Source organism: Schistocerca piceifrons, chromosome 1 (genome assembly GCF_021461385.2).
Source record: "Schistocerca piceifrons isolate TAMUIC-IGC-003096 chromosome 1, iqSchPice1.1, whole genome shotgun sequence".
Lineage (NCBI taxonomy): Eukaryota > Metazoa > Arthropoda > Insecta > Orthoptera > Acrididae > Schistocerca > Schistocerca piceifrons.
The window spans coordinates 659540052-659567742 of record NC_060138.1 but is presented as its reverse complement, the minus strand read 5'-3'; the positions used below and the strand labels follow the sequence as shown (position 1 = coordinate 659567742).

The following is a 27691-nucleotide window of genomic DNA, read 5'->3' as shown; positions in this document are numbered from 1 at the left end:
TCACGAGCCCAGTAGAGACGTTGGAGGCGATGTCGTGTTAGCAAAGGCTCTCGCGTCGGTCGTCTGCTACAATAACCCTTTAGCGCCACAATTTATCGCACTTCCTGACGGATGCGTTCGTCGCACGTCCTTCATTGATTTCTGCGTTTATTTTACGCAGTGTTGCTTGTCTGTTAGCACTGACAATGCCACGCTGCCCAACTGTCCTCGATCTTTAAGTGAAGGCCCACCGCGTTGTCCATGGTGAGAGGTAATGCCCGAAATTTGATACTCTCGGCACACTCTTGACACTGTGGCTCTCGGAGTACTGAATACCCTAGCGATTTCCGAAATGTAATGCCCTTTGCATCCAGCTCCAACTACAGCTCCGCGTTCAAAGTCAATTAGTTCCCGTCGCGCGGCCATAATCACGTCAGGAACCTTTTCACATGAATCGCTTTACTTAGAGAATGAGTGATACAGACGTCAATTCAAGAGGTCTTGAGAAACATCTGAATAGAGCCGAGACTGCAGCACTAGAAATTGTTTCATCGTGCCGCAGACGAGCTGAATAGGACCATCGATTCTCAAGTGATGACTTAATAACTTGTACCTGCTTATCTGCTTACGTGACTAGGAGATGAGGCAGACGATTAGCGTTCGTTCGTGTGTGCACCGGCTAGTCCGAGGAGGGTTTTTGAGCGGTCGTTTAGACTAATACTGGGCTGTTAGTCAAACTTAAAATACAATAATACAAGAAAAAAGTTTACACGATTCTCAGATAGATGATGCACGACAAGAAGGGTATCCGCCCACATAGTTAAAATAAATTTGCCGATTCATGAAAACGGCTGTTTCCGTACGACGGATAGTAATGTAGAGGAAGCCAGGCTGACTTGGATCACTTCTTACGCGCCTTCTACTGGTCCCTTGTCAGTCGTCATTGAGATCTCCAGACGTTAGTATCAGTGAGGTCACTTATGTAAGTTATTTCGCTTTAACATTAAAAATTGAAATAAAACGACTCCTTTCGCGATGCGAGTAATGTTGGGTCGGTTATTCCAGTAGCGGGCTGCCAGCTGTCTCGGGACAGGAGAAGGCGCGGGCAGTAAAGGTCGCAGCAGAGTCTAGAAATACTCGGCCGGGGCTGGGCGCCGGCCAGCGCCAGGTACTGTGCTGTACTATGGCCGCTGTCCTGTACTGCCCTACCTGCCCCACAGCACAACGCCTGGCCGCTGCTCTCTCATTACTTCACTTCACACGGCTCTAATTTGCAAAGTAATTGCCGTTCTTCAACAATTACATATCCCGATAAAAGCTTGCTGTTTGACTATAGGTGATTTTGTTGATTTTTTAAACTTGCTAAATTACACGCGGACAAGCTTATGACAAAGTATTGACTGGAATGCACTCCTTAAAGTTCTCGGAGGTGGCAGGAATAAAATGTAGGGATCTAACGGTTGTCAATAACTTGTAAAGAAAACCAGAGTCGTGGAACATGAAAGCGAAGCAGTAGGTGAGAAGTGAGTGACGCATTGTTGTAGCCTGTCCCCGACGGTCTTTATTCTGTAGAATGAGGAAACAGTAACAGTAATCAAGAAGACATTTGGAAAACTCAGAGAGTAGAATAACGACGTTTATCAAGAAAAATAAAATAAGGGTAGTCGCATTAAATCAGACGATGCTGAGGCAACTGGATTACTCCCAAAGTAGTAAAAGAGTTTTCCTATTCGGATAGAAAAATAATTGATGATGGCCGAAGCAGAGAGGATATAAAATGCAGACTGGCAATAGCAGAAAAGCATTTCTGAAATAGAGGAATTTGTTAACGCCTAATGCAAATTTAAATTTCAGACCAGAAAAGGTTAGAAGCGTCTGATGTGAGGTGCTACAGAATAATGGTGAGTATTAAAACGAATAGCAAATGAAGGGTATTGAATAGAATTAGAGAAAAAGAAATTTATCGCGCAACTTGACTAAAAGAAGGGATGGGTTGATAGGACGCATCCTGAGCCATGAAGGAATCTACAGCTTGGTATAGAAGTGGGTAGTAAAAATTATAAAGGTAGACTAAGGCTTTAACTGCAGTCAACAGGTAATTAGATGTAGGTTGCAGTAGTTATTGAGAGATCAGGGGGCCTGTACCGGAAAGACCAGCGTGGAGAGCGGCCTCAGACCAGTCTTCGGACTGTTGAGGTGTTAACCGAGCGAGTTGGCGCAGTGGTTAGCGCACTGGACTCGCTTTTGAGAGGACGACGGTTCAGTCCCTCGTCCAGCTATCCGATTGGGTTTCCCAAGATTTCCCTAAATCGTTTCAGGCACATGCCGGAATGGTTCCTTTGAAACGGGCCGGCCGCTTTCCTTCTCCTCCTTCCCTAATCTGAGCTTGCGCTCCGTCTCTAATGACCTCGTTGTCAACGGGACATTTGACACTAATCTCCTCCTCCTCTTCCTGTAGAGAACACCAAGAACATCCTTTATCACAGCATAGACATACGTGCTAGCACATACAGTGAGATGCTTAAATAGTATATATCTTTCATAAGCATATTAATTCGATTCTTGTGCTTTCGCTGCTATCGGAAAACCTTATAGTTAATAATAAGTTTTGAATTTCAAACTAAATTCAGTTATCTGTATGAGAAATGGAACTGAGAAATTTTGAAGAGCAGGAGCCTGTTACTGTTCTCACTTATCTATTTACTCAAAGGTGGGCAGGCCACTTTCTCGTATTCTGCTTTGCGAAGTCAAGTTTATATTTTACTGAAATATTTTTAAAAAATCGTGTGGCATGTTTCGGAAGTAGATGTGCCATCGGTGGCATTGGTACACGGAGAAGAAACCGATGTAAAAGAAAATAGATCTTCCAACGATGTATTTACGTTTTAATATTTTATAAAGTGGCTCGTGTGACTTTAAGAACTGAGAAGAAGAAGCACTTGCCACGGAAAAGCTTTATAGCTCTCTGTAAATTTATTTTTGTTACCAGAAGAAAAATAATTCAGCCTTCGGATTTTAAAAAAAATGGATTTGCACAGTATTCCCAAATTTGTGTACGTCCCTGCGACTAGCGTGTATTTTCAGACAGTAACACACACAGTCGGAGAAGACTTAAGATGCTAGAGAAGATTTTCATATTTGTGGCTGTAAACATCAGCGCATGTTGACACTTTAGATGCCAACAGTGCCTCGATACTACACCAAACAAAAATTTCAAAATACGCTGGCATTGTTTCTTTCCCAACAGACACGTTTTAATCTGTTACCATTATTTCATCAGTATTTCGAAATAAGAACTTTCCGAAAGCGTGTCCTTTTAATACAATGGCCATTACTACGTAGGTTTCAAATGTGGAAAGTGTCTACGAATTAAAAAAAGAGGTATAACGTCACGAAGTCTGAAGTGAAACAACTTAGCAGCAAGAGTTCCAACAAAATTACCGTACTTTATTAAATTATAATTATTGTGCTGAGACTTCCGTTCACTTAAAGCAGTGTTGAATGTGAGAAGGCATTGCATGACAAGAACTGAGATTCTCCGAAAATTTTTTCTTCTAAAAGTGCTCTCTATACAGGACGATTTCGAGATGATTTTACAAAACTTGTAGCGTGATGGCGAAGGATAAACGTGGCAATTTGAGGGAAAGACATAATCGAAAGCTATAAGCGAATATCGTTCTCACACCTCTGGGACTGTGAAACCCTTCTAATGCAAGCTCTTTGCTTTCCATATTTTGGTACGATACAGTACGGACCCAAATACGGAAAAAATTTAAGTAAACATGGGCTCTAAATTGCATACCTGAAGAGCTGTGAGCACTTGTTCGTCTTTGCTACTGTTAAATACATCATCTACTAAACAAGTGCCCATAGCTCGTCAGGTGTGCACTTTCGAGCCCATTTTCACAAGACTTTTTGTCTTGTTTCGGTCCGTACTACCTACTACCAAAATATGGAAAGGAAAGAGCTTGCAGCAGAAGAGTTTCTCTATCAGAGGTATGAGAACGATTTTTCTTCACAGCTTTCCACAAAATTGATTCCCGACCAGGGTCCCTTACCTCAAATTGATGTGCTGGCGAAACGTCAGAAAATTATCAAATGAACGTCGGTCGAAGTAACCAAGACAGAAGCCAACAGGAGAATATATCTACAAGTGGTCACTGATATTCAATAATTTTGTAACTGTGGAAAGTACTGTTACAAATTGTGTGCCATATTTGACTTCTGGTTGTACGCAAAGAGGATTGCAAAGTTCTCACAACTTGAAATTGGCAGTTTGGTCAACTAGTTGTGTTTCTTCCGTTTTTAATTATTTACATAGTGCTGCTTTCACATCTCTCACATAAACGAACTGTCGATGAAGACTGACCGCGCAAACGTCTCTTCTTCGAAAGAAAAATGTTTAATCTCGATGAACAATGTAGACTGTGTTACTGCCTGATTGATAAAAAAAATTGTCTGTTGTTGTGGACTCCTTGCAATGCAATACAAAGTCACAAATTTCCGTAGTGGGAAACGTATTTCGTTAGATGGCGAAGTGATCTCAAACTGGACGAGAAACAAACTAGAGCAAGCAGTTTCAAGCCTTGCGTCGTGGCTCTCAGGGGCGATGCGGCTAGCGAAACTTAGCGAGCCAGCGAGTATATCTCTTTGCTGTGCCAGCGTTGTTGATAGCAGTCCAATGGTAGTGACTTATTTGTTTTTAGTCAGTAGCGGTTAGTTGGAAGATCAGTTTTATCGAATGCAGATCGTTTTTGTTTGTTTTCTGTGACTTGTGTTCTTTCATCTTACAAAGGTCCCCACCGTGTAGCAAAATGCAAGAACGTCACATGGTAGCAGAAGACCTTATTTGATCAGCTGCTCTGAACATGGTATCTGTTATGATAAATGAGTCACCTGCCAAGCGACTGGCAAGTATGCCTTTGTCTAACAACGCTATTAGTTGTCGAACACTCAATATGGCTGACGACATCACTGATAATTTGGTTGAAAAGATCAGAAGCTTGTGTTTGGATGTTATGGGCGCCCAACGGCGAGGGTCATCAGCGCCTACTCAAAAGTAATGTTGATACCGCTGTTCAATCGATTGAAACTACACACTCACAATGATGCGCTTCTAATTTGCTACGTGCGGTTTATACAGTACAACAGATTTCATTAACACCTTTCCTGCAGGAAAATAACGGTCGGAACAAAAGCAACATACCTCTTTAAAATACTACTCCCTTTTACGGAAGAAAACATTATATGGGAAAATTGTGTAGCCATGTGTACAGATAGAGGTATGGCTGGCCGTTACATCGGATTCAAAGCCTCATCTGTAAAGAGGCTCCTCATGCTATTTGGACACATTTTAATCCGCCAAATAGTACTGGTATCACAAAGCTTGAACCATGTCCCTCATCAAGTTTTTCAACCAGTGATCGAAGTGGTAAATTTCATTAAAAGTCGCCCAATTAAGTCGAGATGTTTGAAACAGATATCCGTTTATATGGGGACAGGGTACATTTCCCTGTCTTTCACGTGCTAAGGATGTACAAAGGGTACTAGAAAAGTTTTGCTATATGACGCAACAATAAGTCGCAGGACGCTGATTATTGCTGTGTTTTGAGAGAATGCTTCGTACTTGCATTTTGAGAGAATGCTTCGTACTTGCATTGTAGCCACTGTGAAGTCTGTGGGCGCAGTCGTTAACTAGCAGGGTTGGTTGGAAGTGCTTGCTATGGTGTCGTGGTCACGAAGTGAGATTCGGATAGTTTTGCTGTACAACTTTGCGTTGTGGTTTAAACATAGTCAAGTGCTTTGAAGAAATGACTCTTGCACTCTTGGATGTGTGTCCATATCGTACAAATATATTGCGGTGGTACAGAGAATTCCAAAGAGGGAATTTCACTCTGGAGGACACTGAGAGAACGGAAGGCCCACGATCATCGGTGAGGGAGGAAAACATTGATGCTGTGAGGAAAATGCTAGACGAAGACAAGCGAGCGACTTATAAGCAGATAGAGGTAAGCAGATAGAGGATACCGTAGGGCTAAATGCACCATCAGTTCATTCGATTCTGCATGACCATTCGTCTCTGGGTGCTGCATATATTGACGGAAGCGCAGATGATACGACGTGTGACTTGATGCCAGGAGATGTTAAAGAAGTTTCCTAAGGGACAATCTCAGTATGTGAATAACATCGTGACAGATGGAAGAACCTTCGACCCAAGTCAAAAATTGACGCTTGGTTCCTCCATCACGACAACGCTCCAGCTCACCGCGCCAAAGCATGCACCAAATATTTGCAGGGTACAGGACTGAAGCTTCTTGAGCGTCCTCCTTACAGTCCAGACCTTGCTCCTTGTGACTTTGCACTGTTCCCTAAATTAAAAGTGAAGCCAAAAGGAGTGCAGTTTTCAAATAATGAGGACCTCGTGAGTGCTTGGAACAACGAGTGTACCTTACTCCCAACAGAAACTGGGGAGAACTGATTTAGGGACTCGTTTCGGAGGACGGGGAGCTGTATTCAATGTGGCGGGAATTACTTCGAAAAAAATTAAATAAATAAAGCTGTATTGCAAAACTTTCACACGTACCCTTTGTGTGAAATCGGGAACAAACTAAACGGACATCATGTTCAAGTCAAACATTTGGGCTCAGAGTATTTGTAGACAGTGACAACATACTGCAACTGTCAGAAAAAATCTCAGCCTTCTGAAAGAAACTGCTAGTGTGGTAGAAAAAGTTGGATGATAAATATGTGCATTACGTTTTCCGTGCTTTTCACATGGTTTTAGAAGCTGATTGAAGAATACTTTTTGTGGATCATTTAACTGAACTCAGTGATTACATAATGAAGTACTTTCCAGAAGTAGTTGATCAACACAAGTGGATTAAAGATCCTTCAGTAAAAAACTTTCAACAACACTTGCCACTGGAGGACAGAAAACATTTATTGATACTCGCTCTCAACATTATAATTGAAGTCCGTTTCCTCGTCGCTGCTTGGATTTTGGAGCTTAGTGACGCAGAAGAATACTATTCGGATTAGTTTTATAACATCCTACTTAAGTGAGCTACTTTTCTCCAGCTTTGGCAGGCAACAACACGAAATTTCGCGAACGAATATTAAGACAAATAAGAGTCGCAGTTTCCATTCTTGTCCCAAGAGTTGAAGACCATAACGAAGAAGAAGAAGCAAGCTAGTTCTTCCTATAGATTTCGTTGTTTGCAAATTAAAACGTGTTATGTCAATACTCAAAAAGAAGTAACAATTCTTATTCTTTTTTTTTTAACTTCAGTTCATTTACCCCTCACTTTGAGTCGGGTGTTATGTGCAAAAGGAGCCCGCAGGTGTTTATGTTCATTTCAAGGGATCCTTGGACGCAAAAAGTTTCGAAGCCATAGACCAGAGGAATACCACAGAGAGAGCGATCTTCGATTATAAATCATGTATGTTACGAGAGGCTCAGCGTTGAAGATAATATAAAACCCACAGGCAATGAAGTGGCCCAAATTCGCGCTAAACAAGTGATCAATTTCACGAATTCTGTGTCAGTTTCAGGTGACGTTTTCCTCTTAAATTAGATAGCAGTGGGCCAATATCTTTCTCAGTTATATACATAATACTCTGATGGGTTGCGTGCTTATGCTCCCACAGCCAGTGTCAGTTGACATAAAAGTTATCTGGGCATGGTAGCGCGTCGTATTGTAAATTACCTGCCAATGAGTAAATTCTACGATTCGGCCACGGACGCAGTGGCCATCTTCTAGGGTACGCTTTGTCGTCTTGGATCAATTATATTTCGTCTGGATTCCTTTTCTTTACATGACATTATGTCACAATTTAAAAAAAAATTTATCTCCCAAGGAGGGAACAGTGGTAAACGATATTAGATTGGTTTCTTGCGGTGCACCGCCCTGACTGCCAAGCATCGGAGCCCAACAGCCCACACAAACACGAGAGTTACCAGCGAGAAGTTGCCCTGCGCGACATACGTTCCCTATGTGTGTGTGTGTGTGTGTGGGGGGGGGGGGGGGGGGGGGGAGGAATCCAAACCCCATTCGTCGAAGACTCTCAGTCATTTCTCATACTGCAAGGAGCAATGGACAGTAGTACGTTCTCACTTTTTCCATCTTAGGAAACTAATCTAATAACGTTTCCCTCTCCATCCACCCGGGGAGACCTGTAGGATCAACGGCGTTTTAAAATTGTGACGTAATGCCATAGTCAGCAGAGAATCGTGACGAAGTACAATGGACTCTGGACAACAAAAGTAGACCTAGGAGGATGCTACAAAAACTGTGACGAAAGCGTAAGTTCTATTTAGTGACAGTTGGCTTCCAATATGACGCAGCACCATACCCACAAAATTTTTTATGTTAACTCAACTGGTTGTCATAGCTTAGAAAATAATAAAATATTGCAAAGGAAGGAAGAAGGAGCGACAGAGAACGAATAAGAGAGTAATAAAGCGCAGTGGGTGACATCGAATTGACGTAGACATTTCCTTATTTCTGATAACAGTCTGCAAACAATCTGTAAATACAAAATTCTCGAAGGTGCACAATTACTGTTTTAGAGACCTGCTATTTCTGAAAAGATTTAATTGCTGATACAGCTCATGTAAGTCGTTTTACGAACCGATAAGAGTTTGTTATCGCGAAAATGAATCTTTCAAGTCACCTTCGTAGCAATGAAAACACAACGGTGATAACCAGATTAAAATGGAAGAGAACGAGTTGTGTGTGTTCATTCTTCGTTTTCGGCCAGATAACTTGAGTGGTCTGCGAAGTATTTGCTTTCCACGGTTGCATTCATTTCACCAACGATTTATTTTTATGACGGTGCTTTTGTACTGCAGCGTTCCACCCGGCAGTCAGTAATACGCGTAGGACAAGAAAAGGGTCTCGTACGGGAGATTGGTCCCTCTATCCCTGTTCATTGTGGAGAGGTCGAAATTTGATGAATGTGTAACATTATGTTCTGGTCAAAAGGTATGATGGCAGTGTTTATGTTGAATAATTCTGTAATAAAACGTACCTTTTTTTTTTTAAGTCATAATTATACAATGCTGAGCTCCAAGCGTACATATCCAGAAATTTCTTCATCAAATTAAGGTCTGTGTTTTATACTACTAGAATTCTCGTGGCCAGTAATACCCTTTTTGCCAGTGTTAAGTCTGTTTTTATGTTCTCCTTGCTCCGTCCGTGATGGGTTCTTTTGCTGCCTAGGTAGCAGAATTCCTTAACTTCATCTACTTCGTGACATCAATCCTGACGTTAAGTTTCTCGCTGTTCTCATTTCTGTTACTCCTTATTACTTTTGTCTTTCTTAGATTTACTCCTAGTCCATATTCTGTACTCGTTAGACTGTTCATCCCGTTCAACAGATCTTGTTATTCTTCTTCACTTACTTTGAGAATAACAGTATCAGCGAATCTTATCATTGATATCCATTCTCCGTCAATTTCAATCCCACTTTTGAACCTTTCGTTTATTTCCGTCGTTGCTTCTTCGATATATATAGTCTGAACAGTAGGGACGAAATGTCACATCCCTGTTTTAAACCCTTTCTAATCTGAGCACTTCGTTCTTGGACTTCCACTGTTATTGGTCCCTCTTGGTTCATGTACGTATTGTATATTGGCCTTCTTTCCCTATAGCTTACCCCTAACTTTCTCAGAATTTCGAACATCTTGCACCATTTTACATTGTCACACGTTTTCCAAGTGGACTAGTCTTATAAACATGTCTTGATTTTTCTTCAGTAATGCTTCCATTATCAACCTCAACGTCTGGTGCCCTTACCTTTCCTAAAGCCAAACTGATCGTCATCTAACAGATCGACAGTTTTCTTTTCCATTCTTCTGTATATTATTCTTGTAAGCAGCTATTAAGCTGGTTGTGCGATAATTCTCCAGATTGTCGGCAAGCCATGAGTAGTTTCACGAGGAGGACGCATGATCACAATCACATGACTTAACCATAACCCACCAACGCCGGAAGCTGTCAGCAAAGGAAAAATGACAGAAACGCCTCTTCTAGAAAATCTGTCTCGGTCCCACTCTCACCATGCTATCGTACATCCTTAAAGTAAATATCAATTAGGATTTCATTATGAAGACAATGTTACAAACTTTTGGGTGCCATTTTAAATTTTTTATGGATTATTAATAATTTAAAATTAAGCTATAAGAATTTCTTGCGAAACGGCGGAGTTTTACAATTCGGTTACTTAACTTTAAAGCAGATAGGTAAATTAGAAAAAAAAAATGCTATTTTGCAGTGACAACTGTAATATGACTCGATCGCCTAGATATCATTTGTTTTCATGTTCCAAACAATTTTTTTGGTGCGGCTGTAAAGCATTTTTCTTTGAAATGTATTAGCATTTACGGTGCTTATGTTGCACATTTGGCAGCAGTTGATCTTTGCTTTGGAAGGCTGACCTATAGTTGAGAAGAATTTACTCTCGGAAGATTTTAGTTGGGAATAGGCTTGCTAACGATAAGTAGAGAGTAAATCCGTATCGTAATGGCGTGGTGCTCGACACGTGTTCGCCTATCCAGCATTAACTACACCGAGGTGACAAAAGTCATAGGACAGTGATATGCACATATACAGATGGCGTTAGCATCGCGTACACAAGGTATAAAAGGGCAGTGCATTGGCATAGCTGTCTTTGTACTCAGGAGATTAAAGTGAAAAGGTTTCCGATGTGATTATGGCCATACAGCGGCAATTAAGTCACTGAACGCGGAATGGTAGTTGGAGCCAGACGCAAGGGATATCGTTAGAGAATTCAGTATTCGAAGATCCACAGTGTCAAGAGTGTGCCGAGAATACCAAATATCAGGTATGACCTCTCACCATGGAAAACGCAGTAACCGGTAGCCTTCACTTAACGACCGAGAAAAGCGGCGTTTGCATAAAGTTGTCAGTACTAACAGGAAAGTAACGCTGCGTGAAATAACCACAGAAATCAATGTGGGACGTACGACGGAAGTATCCGTTAGGACAGTGCGGCGAAATTTGGCGTTAATGGGCTACAACAGCAGACGACCGACGCAAGGGCCTTTGGTAATGGCACGATATCGCTTGCAGTGCCTCTCTTGGGCTACGGGAGGGTTCTAGTGTGGCGCAGACCCTACGAAGGCATGGACTCAAATTGTAACAAGGCACTGTGCAAGCTAGTGGTGGCTCCATAACGATGTAGACTGTGTTTACGTGGACCGGATTGTCTCTTCCGTTCCAACTGAACCGATCATTTATGTAAATGGTTGTGGTCGGCTACTTGGACGCCATGTGCAGCCATTCATTCATGGACGTAAATGTTCCCTGACAACGATGGAATTTTTGTGGGTGGCAATGCGCCATGACACCGGGGTGCAATTGTTCGCGATTGGTTTGAGGAACTTCCTGGACAATCCGAGCGAATGATTTGGACACCCATATCTCCCGACATGAATACCAACAAACATTTAGGGAAAAAGCGGGAGTTGAGTACGTTCACAAAATGCTGCTGCACCTGCAAAACTTTCGTAACTACGGACGGCTGTAGAGGCAGCGTGGCTCAATATTTCTACAGGGAGACTTCCAACGACTCGCTGAATCCATGTCACGTCAAGTTGCTGCGCTATGCGAGGCAAAAGGAGGTCCGAAACGATATTAGGAGACATGTCATGACTTTCGTCACCTCAGTGTCTATCGTGGCCTACGATGCTAGAGCGGACTGTTGTTTGTTGTAGTAGCAGGGTGGAAATCGGCTGCTTTTGCAGCAGACTCACTTCGCGAGGAGCAGTGTAATGTTCAAAGCACGTCTACCATAGACTTGGCTTTGGCTGTAAATTCGGAGGGTAACGATACAAGTTCCACTTGACAACATGCCTGTCAGGCAAATGAGGGCTGCGCGGCCGAGTCGAGCGAAGATCTTCGTTACTCCATCAGATTCGGTAGTCCCACGGAGTTTCCTAAACAGATCTAAGTTTGGACTGTGTGCTGCTATTTTTAGCGCGCGTAAAGCTGCCTTAGCGCAATATGGCGTCTCTATACTTCGACAGCTTACGGTGTAAGTATACCCTTTGGATTTATAAATCAAATGCGTTGTTCTGTCTGGCTGAGGTGGTTTAAATCAGTGAGATCATGAAGCTGTACATTTACAGTTTATCATTTTCTATCAGTCGCTCCAATTGTACTCCCTTCACCGCGCAGCATTAGAAAATTGTAGCGAAATGCTGGAAGATCTGCAGCGGATAGGCACTTGGTGCAGGGAGTGGCAACTGTCCCTCAACATAGACAAATGTAATGTATTGCGAATACATAGAAAGAAGGATCCTTTATTGTATGATTATATGATAGCGGAACAAACATTGGTAGCAGTTACTTCTGTAAAATATCTGGGAGTATGGGTGCGGAACGATTTGAAGTGGAATGATCATATAAAATTAATTGTTGGTAAGGCGGGTACCAGGTTGAGATTCATTGGGAGAGTGCTTAGAAAATGTAGTCCATCAACAAAGGAGGTGGCTTACAAAACACTCGTTCGACCTATACTTGAGTATTGCTCATCAGTGTGGGATCCGTACCAGATCGGGTTGACGGAGGACGTAGAGAAGATCCAAAGAAGAGCGGCGCGTTTCGTCACAGGGTTATTTGGTACCCGTGATAGCGTTACGGAGATGTTTAGCAAACTCAAGTGGCAGACTCTGCAAGAGAGGCGCTCTGCATCGCGGTGTAGCTTGCTCGCCAGGTTTCGAGAGGGTGCGTTTCTGGATGAGGTATCGAATATATTGCTTCCCCCTACTTATACCTCCCGAGGAGATCACGAATGTAAAACTAGAGAGATTAGAGCGCGCACGGAGGCTTTCAGACAGTCGTTCTTCCCGCGAACCATACGCGACTGGAACAGGAAAGGGAGGTAATGACAGTGGCACGTAAAGTGCCCTCCGCCACACACCGTTGGGTGGCTTGCGGAGTATAAATGTAGATGTAGATGTGATATTACGTCACTATTTAAAACAAAGAAGGAGAAAAAGATGTGCTCTACATTGCTCTGATGTATTAATTTTTTAGGATTCTCTAGCCGTGAAACAGTTTTGGGATTCTGCGTCTAAGATGTGAAGTACTCAGGCATTCACATCCAGCGTTAATCTGTTATTGCTAGTATTTTTACGAATAAACAAAACCATCGAAATATGCCAAAGTAAGACTTTTCGCTTTTTTCACTTTGGAAACAAGCATAATGCCCAAGGCATATTGGCGGATACAGAAGAACCTCAAGGAGGGGGCTCTAAAGATATCTTGACCTTTACTTTTACCGTAATAAAAAATAATAAAGTCACATGCAAAGTTTAAGAAAGTTTTATTTAAACTGATTATACACATATACAAGACAATGGCATCTTATGATATAAAGTATTTTGTGGTTCCCTTCCTTAAGTAATGAATTCTGTGCGCCTGTTCTTCCTGGTAAATTGGTTAATTACGTCGTCAATAGGACGATCAGTGTCAGGGTGAGTGTTCAAAAGAGCTAATCCATTAAGTCGATCCTCTTCCGTTGTCGACCTCAGCCATGTCTTTGTATGCCGCAGTGTTGAAAAACTTCTTTCTACTGGAGCAATAGGTGCAGATAGATGCAAATATTTTGTACAGCGTGTGCAAAGTAGGATAGTCAGATCGAGGACAGACAGACGAGGCTTGTGTAACAGAATCACGATCATTAAGGGCGTTTATGCTCGTTTGCTTGTATTGAAGAATCTTTCCCATTAGCCTTTTTAATAACAAAGAGTGATTCTTCTCCCAAGAACGGTAGTTCAGTACACTTTGGGAATAGATTATTTTAAGCGATCAGTTTTCATTCCCCGATTTACACTACACAGATAAAGGTATTGTCCACAGTGTACCCTGTGTTACAGGGTGATAGCTCTTGTACCGTCGAACAACGTTTGAACTGTGTAGAATTAAAGACGACTGCTACGGTTAAACCTCACGCGACGCGCGGCGCAGAGCAGCGCACTACGACGAAGAGCTGTGCGGAATGGAGCAATGTGACCGTAGGTGCGTAGTAATGTTTCAGTGCACACGCGCATAAATAGCAATGGAAAACAAAGAGTGTCTCTCCAAACAGAGCGGCGCAGGAACGAATCTTTTCCTTTGATGTACCGACACAGCGAGGAATTGTTCGTTCTTGAACAGCACGGCGCAGAGCGGCGTGATTTGACGTTTATATTGGCTGCGCCAAACATCTTTCCTACGTTTTCGCGGCGCGGCGCGTCCGGTATAGACGCGCCTTTCTGAGCGCGTGAGGCGTGTTGCCTAACTTTCTCGATGAGGCACTGCCCGCGGAGCAGCTAGATGTAGTTTGAGTCCGACCAACCCTGCACCTTTTAAGTTTTTCAATGCTTGGATTCAGCATGCATACTGTAAATTAGCTCTCTTCATTAAAATCTTTCGCGGAGTTATTCACGAACGTGCGCTGCTGCTTTTCATATCCCACAAGAATGAGCTTAGTAGACGCTTGTATGCAACATACCCAGATTCACGTGTGAAGCGCCCCCTTTCGTAACGACAAACGAAGGAGGAGACATTTCGACTGTTGCCCTGATGGAATGAGACTGCGGTGGCGAGGACTCAGCACGAGTGATGGGCAGTACACACTCCGTGTCGCCGCTGTGTGCTGGCTGCTGTGCCACGTCGCCGGATGGAGGAGGCCGACACCAGCGGGAAGCGCGCGGCCGCAGTGGCAGTGTGGTTAGCTGGTTGTGTGGAATTGGCTCACTGCCACTATCCGCACTGCCTTGCGACCCGCCATGTGCCGACAGCGCCGACCAGCTCCATGCCACCACTGCACTGCTGGAATTTGTTGTTTCTGTCTCATTATCCACGGAACAAGACAGCCAGCTAAGAACTGGTGAAGTTTGGGGTCGTCTGGTGATTATAACTCTAAAGATGGTGAATGGTTTTCGCAGGAGGCTGTGCGATGTTTATTATGAAGTGTTTACCAAAGTACTGATGTTTTCTGGTGTCTTAATGACCGAGTAGAGATAGACTGCCCTAGGGTTGGCGGTTCATCGAACTAAATGGCTCTCTGTTCTTCTACGATGTCTCTTTCACAGGTAGCAGTCGAGTGATGTTCGTGTCTCCGTTGAAAGTCAACGGAAGTTTCAGACACTCTCATAAGAAGTTTGACGGTTACATGCAGTTTAAGCAAACGGCATTTCATACTCCATGTGTAGTACAAGGAAAGACGATCGAGACAGCATAATATTAAATAGGGAGTCAAGCGCTGAACATATATTGTGCGCAGGTGTTTGTATACAATAAACGAGAGGTGTGCAATACGAAAACGGCAAGGTGTGATGACAAGTAAACGGCTTTAACTGCTGTGGGCAGAACTTTGTACGTTTCAATGTCGCGGCTTGGCCATCAAGGGGCAACAACACTCTCCAAGAATGAAACAAAGGACAAGATGGTTTTGAGACAAAATATATTCTAATCTGGGATATCATGTTGAGCCTTCGAGGTCTGTGTCGTTTGAAAAGTTGTGTTCTACTCTAATTCATGACTCACTCGAGTGATCTGTACGCCCATTCAAGGAAATATATGTTTTTGAAAGGAAAGTAGTGGAAGTGCTTTTTCGTGTCGTGAGTAGAAGTTTTCTTCTTTTGCTCCAACAACAGCTGTAGAACGCGAAAAGGTCAAGCGTTTCCTCGGCTACACACGGAATTTCAAAAATGGTTCAAATGGCTCTGAGCACTATGGGACTCAACTGCTGTGGTCATAAGTCCCCTAGAACTTAGAACTACTTAAACCTAACTAACCTAAGGACATCACACACATCCATGCCCGAGGCAGGATTCGAACCTGCGACCGTAGTGGTCGTGCGGTTCCAGACTGTAGCGCCTTTAACCGCTCGGCCACTCCGGCCGGCACGGAATTTCAGAGGCACTGATTAGCAGGACGTCTACGGCGACTAAATTAATTAAAAAAGGTAAATTCGTCTGACATTACGTCTGGTGACATCTCACGAAGTGTTCTGACTCCTCTTCAACTACAAGGACCGAGCCAGAACCTACATAAAACCCTAAACACACTTCAAAGTCTTTCCACGTTTTGTCCCTGCGTACTATCCGAATGTTGAAAGAATAATTCCTCCGTTCAATTTAATGGTTACTGTGGTGTCACCGCCAGACACCACACTTGCTAGGTGGTAGCATTTAAATCGGCCGCGGTCCGTTAGTATACGTCGGACCTCGCCACTATCAGTGATTGCAGACAGAGCGCCGCCACACGGCAGGTCTAGTCTAGAGAGACTCCCTAGCACTCGCTCCAGTTGTACAGCCGACTTTGCTAGCGATGGTTCACTGTCTACATACGCTCTCATTTGCAGAGACGGCAGTTTAGCATAGCTTTCAGCTGCGTCATTTGCTACGACCTAGCAAGGTGCCATATTCTTCTAGAATGTATTCGGAACAGATAATATTGTGAATCATGTACCGTCAAGAGCGACGTTAATCATTAATGGATTAAAGTTAAGTATCAAAGCAATTATGTCCGCTTTCTGAATTCTCATTCCTTTTCATGTTCCGGACCTCACGTCAGTATAGTCCTTCCCTCCTCACGCCAGCCTGCGTGAGCTAAAACGCGTGCATTTCGGCCTCCTCTCGTAACGCGGTGTTGGCTCTTCTGCTAACACAACAGTTACTTTTGGTAGTGATGAGAAAAACAGGTGACGTGTGACCGAAGCAGCTCGTACATCTTCGTGTTATTACAAGAATAACAGAGCAACAGACGAAGTCCTCGTGTAAGGGACTTCAGTTTTTATGAAGTCTCACACCTCATTTGTGAGAGAACGAGCTGCTGGATCTTACGTGCGTTTCAAAGCAGATTCGAATACAGACCAGGATGTACTTTATGTGCCATTTTACTATTGTGACGACATGCAGCGAAGACAGAGCAATCGGGATACATGTTGAAATAATCGTCTTGACAATTTTTACGTACCAGCATGAACGCCGTAACTGATTAAACTGCTTGACAGTTGCTAAGGATCAGAGAATTGTTGGAAAGGAATAATCACAATGTTAAGCGATATGAAACACAGGGCATAGATAACGTAAGTGGAGTGGTGTATTCATGATGAAAAATGGTACAGATTTCACCACATGGGAAAGGAGGATAACAGACATAAATAACGTTCACGTATGACACAGGTAATAAGGGTCGATGTCGGACTCTAAGTAAGGAATATGCCCTCCTCGGACATTAATACACATTTTGCACCTGTTATTCATGCTGGCTACCAAACTGTTGACACCTTGGAGAATATAGCATCACTAGTCTCCATAAACAGGAAGTCGCGATCTATCGCTCTCCTCAACAGACGGAAATGATCCAGAATAATCTCCCTGCGTTACCGCAGTGCTGCAACAGTACTTCGCGGAAAAATATACAGCTGTGTTTGGCCATTGTGCATAATGTTTGCTCACACTGTAACGCCAAGGGCATACTGAAGACTTTCATGAACATTCTGTAGTGTGTAACGTGTTCCCTTCTCCCTCTTCACTAACTGGTGGCCAGGATCACTAGCCACAGTGAAGCGGGATTAATCGGGGAACGTCACACTGGACCACTGTTGCTGACCCCAACCAACATGCTCCCTACACTAGTGAAATCTTTCTCGACGATGGCGTAGGTGAAATAGGATGCATTTAACAGGCTTCCGAGCGTACAAACCAGCCTGATTTAACCGCTGCAATTGGTTCTGGCAGACACAGGTGTACCGGTAGCAGTTGCAAGGTCTGCAACGCTCTGTTCCTTTTCGCCACCGGGACTACGTTTCGGTCCTCTTGTATTGTTGTGGTCCACCTACGGCATTCGACATGCTTTCGGATAGCATTTCCACCTTCAGTAGCCTTTCTTAGTCGAGATATGTCACTTCTGGATACATCCATTACTGTGGCCAAAGTAGTGGCACTTTGACCGGCTTCGAGCTACCTAGTAGCATGTCGATGATTCTAAATACTCAAATAATGTCTTGAAACATAATGCCGTACCACACAGAATGTAGCACTAATTGTTTCCACAACAATCATCGTCACACACCGTACTGCACGAACTTGTTGAATGCATATAGAGCGTTCGTGCACAGGCTTCGCTGCAGTTAACGCATCCCACCCTCTACACCTCTTTTTCCTATGATTGGTCGGTTGTTCCGTAGCAGGCGTCATTTGTTCATTAGCAGTTGTGAAGCAGTATATATTTAGTGTGACCGTTGGTATTTATCCTCGACATGGCGACAAACAGAAGAGATAGCAGCGTGACTGTATCCAACGATCTTTACTTCACACTCGCACTGGAGTCCATCACAAAACTTTTTGCACCTCAGGCAAGTCACTTCCTATGCGTCTGGAGTTGACTTGTTATTTTGCAGTGATAGTGTCTTTTTGGCGGTGTGGTCAAGGCACTGCAGTTGTGTTCAGAAGGAGTGGAACGTATACTCCACTCCGTACTCGCTGCACCACGCTTACTGAGTCAGTATGCCCGACTTCCATGGCGGATGGTTAAATTCCAGATATGTATAAAAAACTGTTCCTTAAAGTTGTCAGTTCTTTCGCCTTTGAGCGTAGTGTATAAAATTTACAGTATAACTAAACGTGTACAACCCACTGAATCAATTTAGCACAATGATTTAAATTAGTGCTGTGTGTATTCGAAACATAGGTGGTGCAATGTATTGTCTGTCCTACTATAACGCATGAACTGTTGAAGTATGTTCGTCTGATAGTATTATCATTTTTTTCTCGAAACTTTTAACCACGAAGTTGATTTGGTACGCCACGGATACTGAATTCCGTAACTGAATAATCAAACATTTGCCAATTTCGAAAGGCGATGGTTCTATAAAACAGAACGCGGTAACCGAGTATCTCGTAATAAGAACATTATATGGTCAGTAAGCCAAAACACTGCTATATTCAACGAATTTTTATTACGATGTTATTTTTTGTTGCTTTAAGTTTATTTCGACGCCATACGGAGTTGTTACTGCATATATCTGTGTCTGTTTGTAACTAATAACAATTTTGTATATATCTTATGTGATATTTACTTCCATAACACATAGTTAACGCTGTCGCTGTCTAATACCTTTTACTGCTGTGTATCATAAGCGTAGCGTAGGCGGAATTGTAGATATGTAATGTCTAAGCATTGGAATTTGTTTCTTAGCAGTATTCGTTGAGACTTTAATATTTTTCGTAAATTTGACACCTTTTGCAGCTACGTCAACGACGTTACATGGTTACATATCAGCTTATTCATCTATGCACTTGTATGTGGTAGTGGTAAATTCTTTGCTAATGCTTGCTGGCGTTGTCTTTGCCTGCAAATTTGTTTTATCCATTGTCGTGTTCTGCAATTTCAGTGAAGTTGTCAGTATAAATTTATGTTTTAAGTTGGTTTCTTTGTTAAGAATTTTGTCTGCACATTTACATTTCTTTATGGAGATTACTGTGTCTTCTAAAACGTTCATTTAATAGGCCCTTTGAAGTTATGTGCAGAATTTGCTTCTAGTTTGGGATCTGGTTTAAAACATGAAAATTATATAGCATTTTGGCTCGCTAAACATGTAATGTTCTTAAGACATCTGAAGAATTCGGAATGAGTACGTCCCCGTTTTAAAAAACGGTTTCGTGTGAGTAGAGATAATGATAAAGTACAGTAAAACATATCCTGATAACACGGCGTCGTCATATACTCGAAATTAAATATTATTGTTATCCCAAATTGGATTACTCCAGATTTCTGGAGCTTGTTATTCTATTAATTAGACTGGTGAGCAAAACTTAGGGACGAAAATACCTTTCGGGTGATGTGTGACTGCCAATTAACATAGATCGATGACAATGGGACCATAGATGTAAAGTTCTGCCACAGCATAACTCAGAAGTCAACTGAAAGAAATACACATTGAGACGAGCAGAAATAACTTTTATTCAAAGACAGTAATTACACTGTATTCACCACTATTTAAGGTAGTCTCCAGCACATTACAAACGACTAGACACTGTTCTTAATCATATGTGTTATCACCGCAGGTGGCTAATGTTAGGGCCTTCCATCCCTCCCTTTACCAGCGTGGTTGGCAACTGCTGGAGTGCCGTTGGACCATGTCCTACTGTACGTGTGCCCAGTGCATCCCACGTGTGCTCGATGGGATTAAAGGTGGACCAGTCCATTCGGCCCATTATCTTCTCGTTGCAAGAGCTCCCCCATTTGCACTGTTCGATGCGGTCGCGCATTGTCTTCCATAAAAATGACTTCATGGCCGAATGCAACATTGAAGGAGTACAGTGCCACAATAACACTGAGCGGCGAGTGCACCGTATGCAAAGATTTGGATGTCAGTACATCCATGCAACTTCATGAGCACATACCATAACAGCTGGACCACGAAAACAATGTTGTTCGACGTGTAGGACGTATCCTCAGATAGCGAGAGATCAAAACACGCAGGAATATTTGTAATGTCCAGGCGACTATCATAAATCGCGGTGAATTCACTGCATTTATCGTCTTTGAATAAAATATGTCATTTCTGTTCGTCTCATTGCGTAATTCTTTCAATTAACTTCTGTGCTATACAGGAATAGATCTTTCTGTGTATGGTCCAAGTTTCTTCGATCTATGTTACTTGGCAGTGACACATAATGCGAAAGTTACTTTGGTGCATAAGTTTTGCACACCTTTGTATATTATATTAGTCTGCAAGAATTACGTCACGTTATCGTTTACAATCAATTGATTTGTAGAATCTCTCGAAGAGGGAGCCTGAAACTGTTTGAAAGTAGTAAAGTTTTAGCTTAAAACAGCAGTTTTCAATCTGACCATACTTCGAGTCATTACATCGTATATGCTATGTTTTGATTTGTCAGCAGTTCTTAGTAAATAGGTCAGTCAGTGTCATCAGCTAAATTGTACACATACATCTATATAAATAAAAATCAGTTGCCGCATTCATGAAAGTTCACCACTTGAGAACGGCTCGACTGATTTGTCTGTCTTTTTGTAATTGTCGGGACAAGGTTTGTATGAAAGAAAAATTTTGGAAAATCCAGTAGAACGGTCGGAAATTTGGATGGTATGAAAGAAATGTGACGTTCAGTGTGACAGTTGTGCTGTCGGATGTTTTCGTAACAACAAGAAATTCCGCATTGAATACTGATATTTTGCGGAAAAAAATACAATTGAAGATGATATTTTAGTGTGTTATTGGTTGTCATCATATCATTGGCGTGTTGCAAAGATTGAATTGATGTCAGTTCGTAGCAATTTGCTGTTCTGCAAACAATCAGTTGAATTCAGTTCTTGGTTTATTTCTTTGGAAAAAATGCCACCAGTGTGGCGTGCAAATATCGGTCAGCGTACGCGCAGTGCAAGGCAACTACATGGTTATCGAGTCAGTGAGACTGACGAAGAGCGTAGACCGCGATTGGAGGCAAATCGAATAAGAAATTCTGAAGCGCTATCGGGGATGATTCCGGAACAGCGGATAGAATCAAGTTCGACTAGCTCAGTTGGAGCTTACGCACAAAATAATTTGAGACGTCGACAAAACAGACGGCCAAACTCGTGCTATTGTGGTGATCATACCTTTGGTGTGTTGCAAAGATTGAATTGATGCCAAATGTGCGGTTTTGTTTTCCTTTTAGGTGTCATTTTTAACAGAAACACAAAGTTGTGTTTATGGCTAACTTTATAATCCTACCTGTTCGTAGATAAAAAACATGCGAAATAAAGCTACTACTCCCTTAGATCCAGGAGCTGGAAAGGTCTATCACATACTCCCGACTTACCCATTCATTTTGACTTCTATTCCCAATCAAGGTTCCGTTTTTGATAACAATAAATATGGTCAGAGAGACGGGGGAGGAGGATATGGACAGAGAGATGGAGGAGAGGGATAGAGATAGGGGAAGAAGGAGGTTAAGACGTATATCCAACTCCCATACATATTTAGCAATTGCGAAGCATTGCCGGGTTTGCCAATGTATAATAAAAATGAATTAAAACGAGAAAAGGGAAGAAAAATGAAAGTCTTTATCCTCCCTATTTGTAACTGCAGTTTCTAATGAATCATTACTTAGCATCCGACATTTATTGTGGGTCCAAAATATTTTATCATATCATCCGTGATACCCATCTCAACTTGATACATCAAGTGAAACATTTGTCCTCGAACTGGATCACCCTGTTTGGACGTTTTCCTTAGAGGATTACATCACATCAGCCGTGCTAGCAACATATTTTCCCGTAATTCAGCTAACGTAAAATACTGCCGACAGCCGCCGAATGGCTCCCGAGGACGGCTGGCGCCGGCTTGTCCAGCTCGTCAGCAGCTGACCGGTGTCCGCTCGCCGCGGCCGGCCTGGCGGCTATGTTTAGCGCCGCATTCCTACCGCGCCGGCCCGCGCGCCTCCCTACTGTCCCCGTGCCACAATCACATAAATAACGGACTTGCTCGCACCTGCGCTCGCCGCCCAACCTTTCTCCGTCTTTCTCCCAAATACCACCCCAGTCTGACAGCCTTACTAGTTCATTTACCTTTTCACCATATCGCCGCCACACGTCAACTAGGTCCTCCGACGTATTGTCGTGGCGTACGTTTACTTCTATCGGATACGGGTTTCTATGACTGGGACCACTGAACAAGAAGACTGAGTTAATAATCGCGAGGTCCCAGGTTAAAACTCACTTTGTACAAATGATTTGTTGCTCCGCAGCGTGGTATTTACCATTGTTAAGTTTCATGTGTGCGTACCAAAACGATCTAAATTAGTAGCATTGCCTTGTATTAAGGGGTTAATTATTATAACCGGTCTACTGATTGTCAACAAAGCTCTGAGAACTAGGCGTCCTCCAGAAGCAGTCAGTGAGCGATGTCGCTCAATGGTTCAGTAGTCTACCATTCGTCCTTGTCCGATCATCCTGATTATATAAATGCAGATACACTGATGTGACGTCCACATACCGTGTCGAACCGCCTTTTGCAGCAGCTGGACGTGGCATGGACTCAACAAGACATTCGAAGTCCCCTGCAGAAATATTGAGCCATACACTGCCTCTATAGCCGTCCGTAATTGCGAAAGTGATGCCGGTGCAGGATTTTGTGCACGAACTGACCTCTTGAGTATGTCCCATAAATGTTCGATGGGATCCATGTTGGGCGATCTGGGTGGCCAAATCATTCACTCGAATTTTCCGGAATGTTCGTCGAAGGAATTGCGAACTATTTTGGCCCAGTGACATGACATCACTGGGAACGAAAATTCCCTGAATGGCTGCAAATAGTCTCCAAGTAGCCGAACATGGTTATTTCCCAGCAGAATGTCAAATCAAACACCTTTCAGCAGTGTAATTAGACGGCTGATTTGACAGTCTGTAGTGAACAGCCGAGTCCTGCAACTCTCTCTGAAAAGATCGACATACAGATGACCATTTCCAGTCAATGATCGTTTCAGTTCCACGTAAACACAGCCCTCACCATTACGGAGTCACCACCAGCCTGTACAGTGCCTTTTGACAACTTGAGTCCACTGCTTCGAGGGAACTGCACAAAACTCGAATTCTAGCAGCAGCTGTTACCAACTGAAATCAGGACTTGTCTGACCAGGCCGCGGTTTCCCAGTCGTCCAAGATCCAACCGATATGGTCACGATCACAGGAAAGGCGCTGCAGGCGACGTCGTACTGTTAACAAAGGCTTCCGTGTTTGTCGTCTGCTGCCATAGTCCATTAACTCCAAATTTCGCTGCTCCAACCACCATTCCGCGTTCAAAGTCTGTTAATTCCCGTCGTGCGGCCATAATCACGTCGGAAACCTTTTCACATGAATCATCTGAGTACAGATGATAGCCCCACCAATGCACTGTCCTTTTATACCTTGTGTATGCGATACTACCGCCATCTGTATAGGTGCATATCGCTGTCCCATGACTTCTGTCACCTTGGTGTAAATGTCAGGCTCGTTCCTTGAATAAGGTCGCGAGGGCAGCTTTGCTTCCGGCTGAGCCAATACTCCCTGTGTGATGACTGCCAGGTCGACGGGACTTTGAACTACAGAGTTCCATCATTCAAACTTATACGTGGCCCTATTTACTATAAAAGGCAGAGTTTCACAATCTGTTCATGAAATGAGGAATTCTCACTTTTCATACTGTGAAAGGAAGAGGCAGCAGCCTAGTAATGCCAGGTGATACCATCCGACTCTGAAGCGGTGTCTGGATGTGCTCATTTGACGAAGATGCAACGCGTGCGCTATTGAGAGTAGCGGATGTTTTCAGCTGGGCCAGGCCGAGTTAAGCAATTCACGTTACGCCGGCCGGAGTGGCCGAACGGTTCTAGGTGCTTCAGTCTGGAACCGCGCGACCGCTACGGTCGCAGGTTCGAATCCTGCCGCGGGCATGGATGTGTGTGATGTCTTTAGGTTATTTAGGTTTAAGTAGTTCTAAGTTATAGGGGACTGATGACCTTAGATATTAAGTCCCATAGTGCTGAGAGCCATTTGAACCATTTTTGAATTCACGTTATACGGCTACACTGTGGCTGTTGTTTTTATAGCTCCACGTGTTCCACCGCTCGCGTCATGGTCAATACAGATTTTTATTTGGCGTTAATCCCATCTAGTATGTATGTAGTTGTAGATGTGGTACTATAGAAAGGAACCACTAAAATATATGGCAAATTTATTTTATTGAACTTTGCTGGATGCCTTTCCTGTCACGGCACTCGTCCATTACGTTACGGAGGGAAGTCGTGTGTCACGTGTGTGAAACGTGTAACCTTTATTCAGTGCGTAATTATATTTTAACTGTTTCCGTATCCTATTTTTTGAGGCGGACAGTGGGGACCAGCGCAGTCTTACTAAACGAGCGTGGCGAAGCGCCTAAAAAACACACTCATCTGACGGGTGCATCAGTCTCGGATACATTCCCCCTGTAGCTCACCTATCTCGCAATTTAGGTTGCTGAACTTTACGCTGTATGAACTGGTTTCACACAAGCCGCCATTATTTTCACATGCCGCCATTTCAGCACACACAAGGGTCTGTTTTCATGTTCGAACTTTCAATTTAATTTTGTCTTTCAGTCGGTATGTCAGTATACTAAATACACGTTACCACACTTTTTACCATACGTCTGAGTTTGCTAAATAATCTCTCCTTAAATTTATGGAACATTTAACTTCGTCGACAAACACGTAGTAGCCCCTCCTCGTCGTTTAAATTGTTAGATCTTCCAACTCACCAGCTTCTCTTAATACGGAGAGAGTCTGAGGGAAAAGGCATGAACTGCTGGTTTAGAAATGGCCATGTACTCCTCTACTAGGTCACTTGCTCTTTCGTGATAGGCTAGAGTCGGCGTCATAACTTTGGACCTTCTTACAATATGAAACTTATCCGCCCTGCACTCAGTACTGCCCAGAATGAATATACAAACGGGGCGATCATCTCCAAGCATTTCAAATATTTCGCTTAGACAATGACTACCACTCGGACTGCGTATTTAATGAGATGGCACAGTGGTTAAGACCTTGGACTCATATTGTGGGGCTGCTAGGTTCAAACCAAGCCTTGACACCCAGATTTAAGTTTTCCGATGATTCCCTGAATCTATTAAGGCTTATTACGGACGATTTCTTTAAAAACGATACGGCCTATTTCTTTCCCCATCCTTTCCCATGCCATTTTTAATGATCTCGCAGTCTACGAGACGCTGAACCCTGAACTTCGTTCTTTTTGTTTCTTCGGACAACGTGTAGAGTTAAAGGGCAAGATGTCATGATTTTGAGCATGAACGAAACTGTGTGCACTTCTCGCGGCTGTAATGACAAGATCTGACGCTTATAGCTTGTTTCGCCGCCTCTCGTGTATACCTCAACAAACTTCAGCGCGTGCGTCACTTCTTTTAATCGATTACTTCGTATTGCACATTTTTAGTACTTTCTGTACATCCAAATTTTGTTTTAAGTACATTTCTACACTGTTGCCACTATCTTTTGTACGTGAGATATCCATGCTCCACTAGCGAGACAGTTTTTGTTCGAAAAATAAATAACATTTATGCAGCGTAATGAGGAAAAAAAGTAACAAATGTCCATAAGAAATCTGTAACTTTACTGAAGTCTGCTGCCCAACTGGACGTTTGAAGCTAATTACAACGTCAGCGATGAGGAACTTAAAATCCACCTTGAAAGGGAAATGGAGGAGGCAAAACCGGTTTAGTAATTAGTAATAGACCGATGCCAGCATTAAACATAATGGGTTCTCCGGAATAAAATTATTAGGTTAAGTTGAAAATCAACGAAGTAACTCCAGAAAAATAGGTGGGAGTTCGCGTCGAGACATAATAGTTCAAGGGCTATTGCCCATTTGCCATATTAATTTGATTTCAACGCTGGTATAGAACAACAGGGATGCGGGCCGTGGGTATAGTGAAAAATAAAGCAGTGAAGTAAGTTGTAGGCCAAGAGAAAAACGCTGATTAATTCCAGATAAAAGGAAGGATTCCGAAGAGGAATAATAACGAGTGACAGACTGTTCAAAGTATTGTAAGGAAAGTGTCAGAAAAAAATAGAAAAAATGCATGGAGGTTCAGAAGATTGACGGTACGAGAATTTGTAGAAAGCTAAAGCGGAACTAAAACTGCCAATACGTATAACGTTTAGTTAGCTGAGGTTTACTGTTTCAAAGAGTCCACGATGGTGGATGATACGCTTTAACTACTGCATAAAAGTAGTCATTCAAATTTTTGTTCGTTTTCTCAACTGTTTCTTCAACCTGTCACGAACCATGGTGTAACATATTTTTTGATTTATCTTTGTTCGTGGCTCTTCTCACTGAATACTGAAATGCAAGTTATGATAGTACTAACAATTTTTATAAAAGTATCTTGTGCTATACAGATTGTATGATTTTGGTTGTGGTTTATGATCATTCACTAACGAATAATTGTGTGTTTCAGGGCAGCGTACGTTTCGTTCGGCGGCCTGCTGATGCGTCTGCAGGGAGACGCCAACAACCTGCACGGCTTCGAGGTGGACCAGACCATGTACCTGCTCATGAAGAAGCTTGCCTTCTAGACTGAAAACTTGTATTACAATCTCGTTTAATAAATGCCTTACCACTTTCTGTAATCATTCGTGTCACCCAGTTTTATGTCGTCAGAAACAATACTTAACCCACTTTCAGCTCAATTAGAGATTTTTTCGTAGTGTTAATTTAAAATCCCCGTAAGTTACAATGAAATAATGGAACTGTTTACGTGTTAAGTTTTTGTGAACTGAATAATTTCAACTTTTATTAATAGATGGAATAAAATAGGAATTTCTGATGAATTTTTTTTGCAGCAAAAGTATTTTACCTCCAAACCGTTCAGAAATATAATGAATAAAACACGTTCATTGATTAATAATTGACATTTACCATTTATCGCTTCTTTTCCTCCAAGCGCACTGCTTGTTGACATGCTTCCAATCGAGGACTATCAAGCTACTCCAAAAAGTTCGCAATAAAGACGCTGAATGCTAAAAAAATTGTTGTATGAAACATACCGCCCCTCCCCCCAGTAATATTCGTAGGAAACAATTAAGAATTCCAATGTGCAAGCAACAACGTGAACACACTTGGGATTGGTATCGCATTTTAAAGACAACCGTATCATTAAA

General features: G+C 42.7%; 1 protein-coding gene across 3 annotated transcripts in view; it reads left to right on the top strand.

Moving 5' to 3' along the window:
• LOC124805514 (DNA-directed RNA polymerases I, II, and III subunit RPABC3) overlaps positions 1-27160 on the top strand; it is a 496564-nt gene extending 469404 nt beyond the window's left edge. For all 3 annotated transcript variants that reach the window (XM_047266081.1, XM_047266090.1, XM_047266098.1), the window contains exon 4: positions 26989-27160. In XM_047266081.1, coding sequence (XP_047122037.1) covers positions 26989-27106 — 118 coding nt within the window. In that variant the 3' untranslated portion in view covers positions 27107-27160. The remainder of the gene's footprint in view (positions 1-26988) is intronic.
• The last annotated feature ends 531 nt before the right edge of the window (positions 27161-27691 follow it).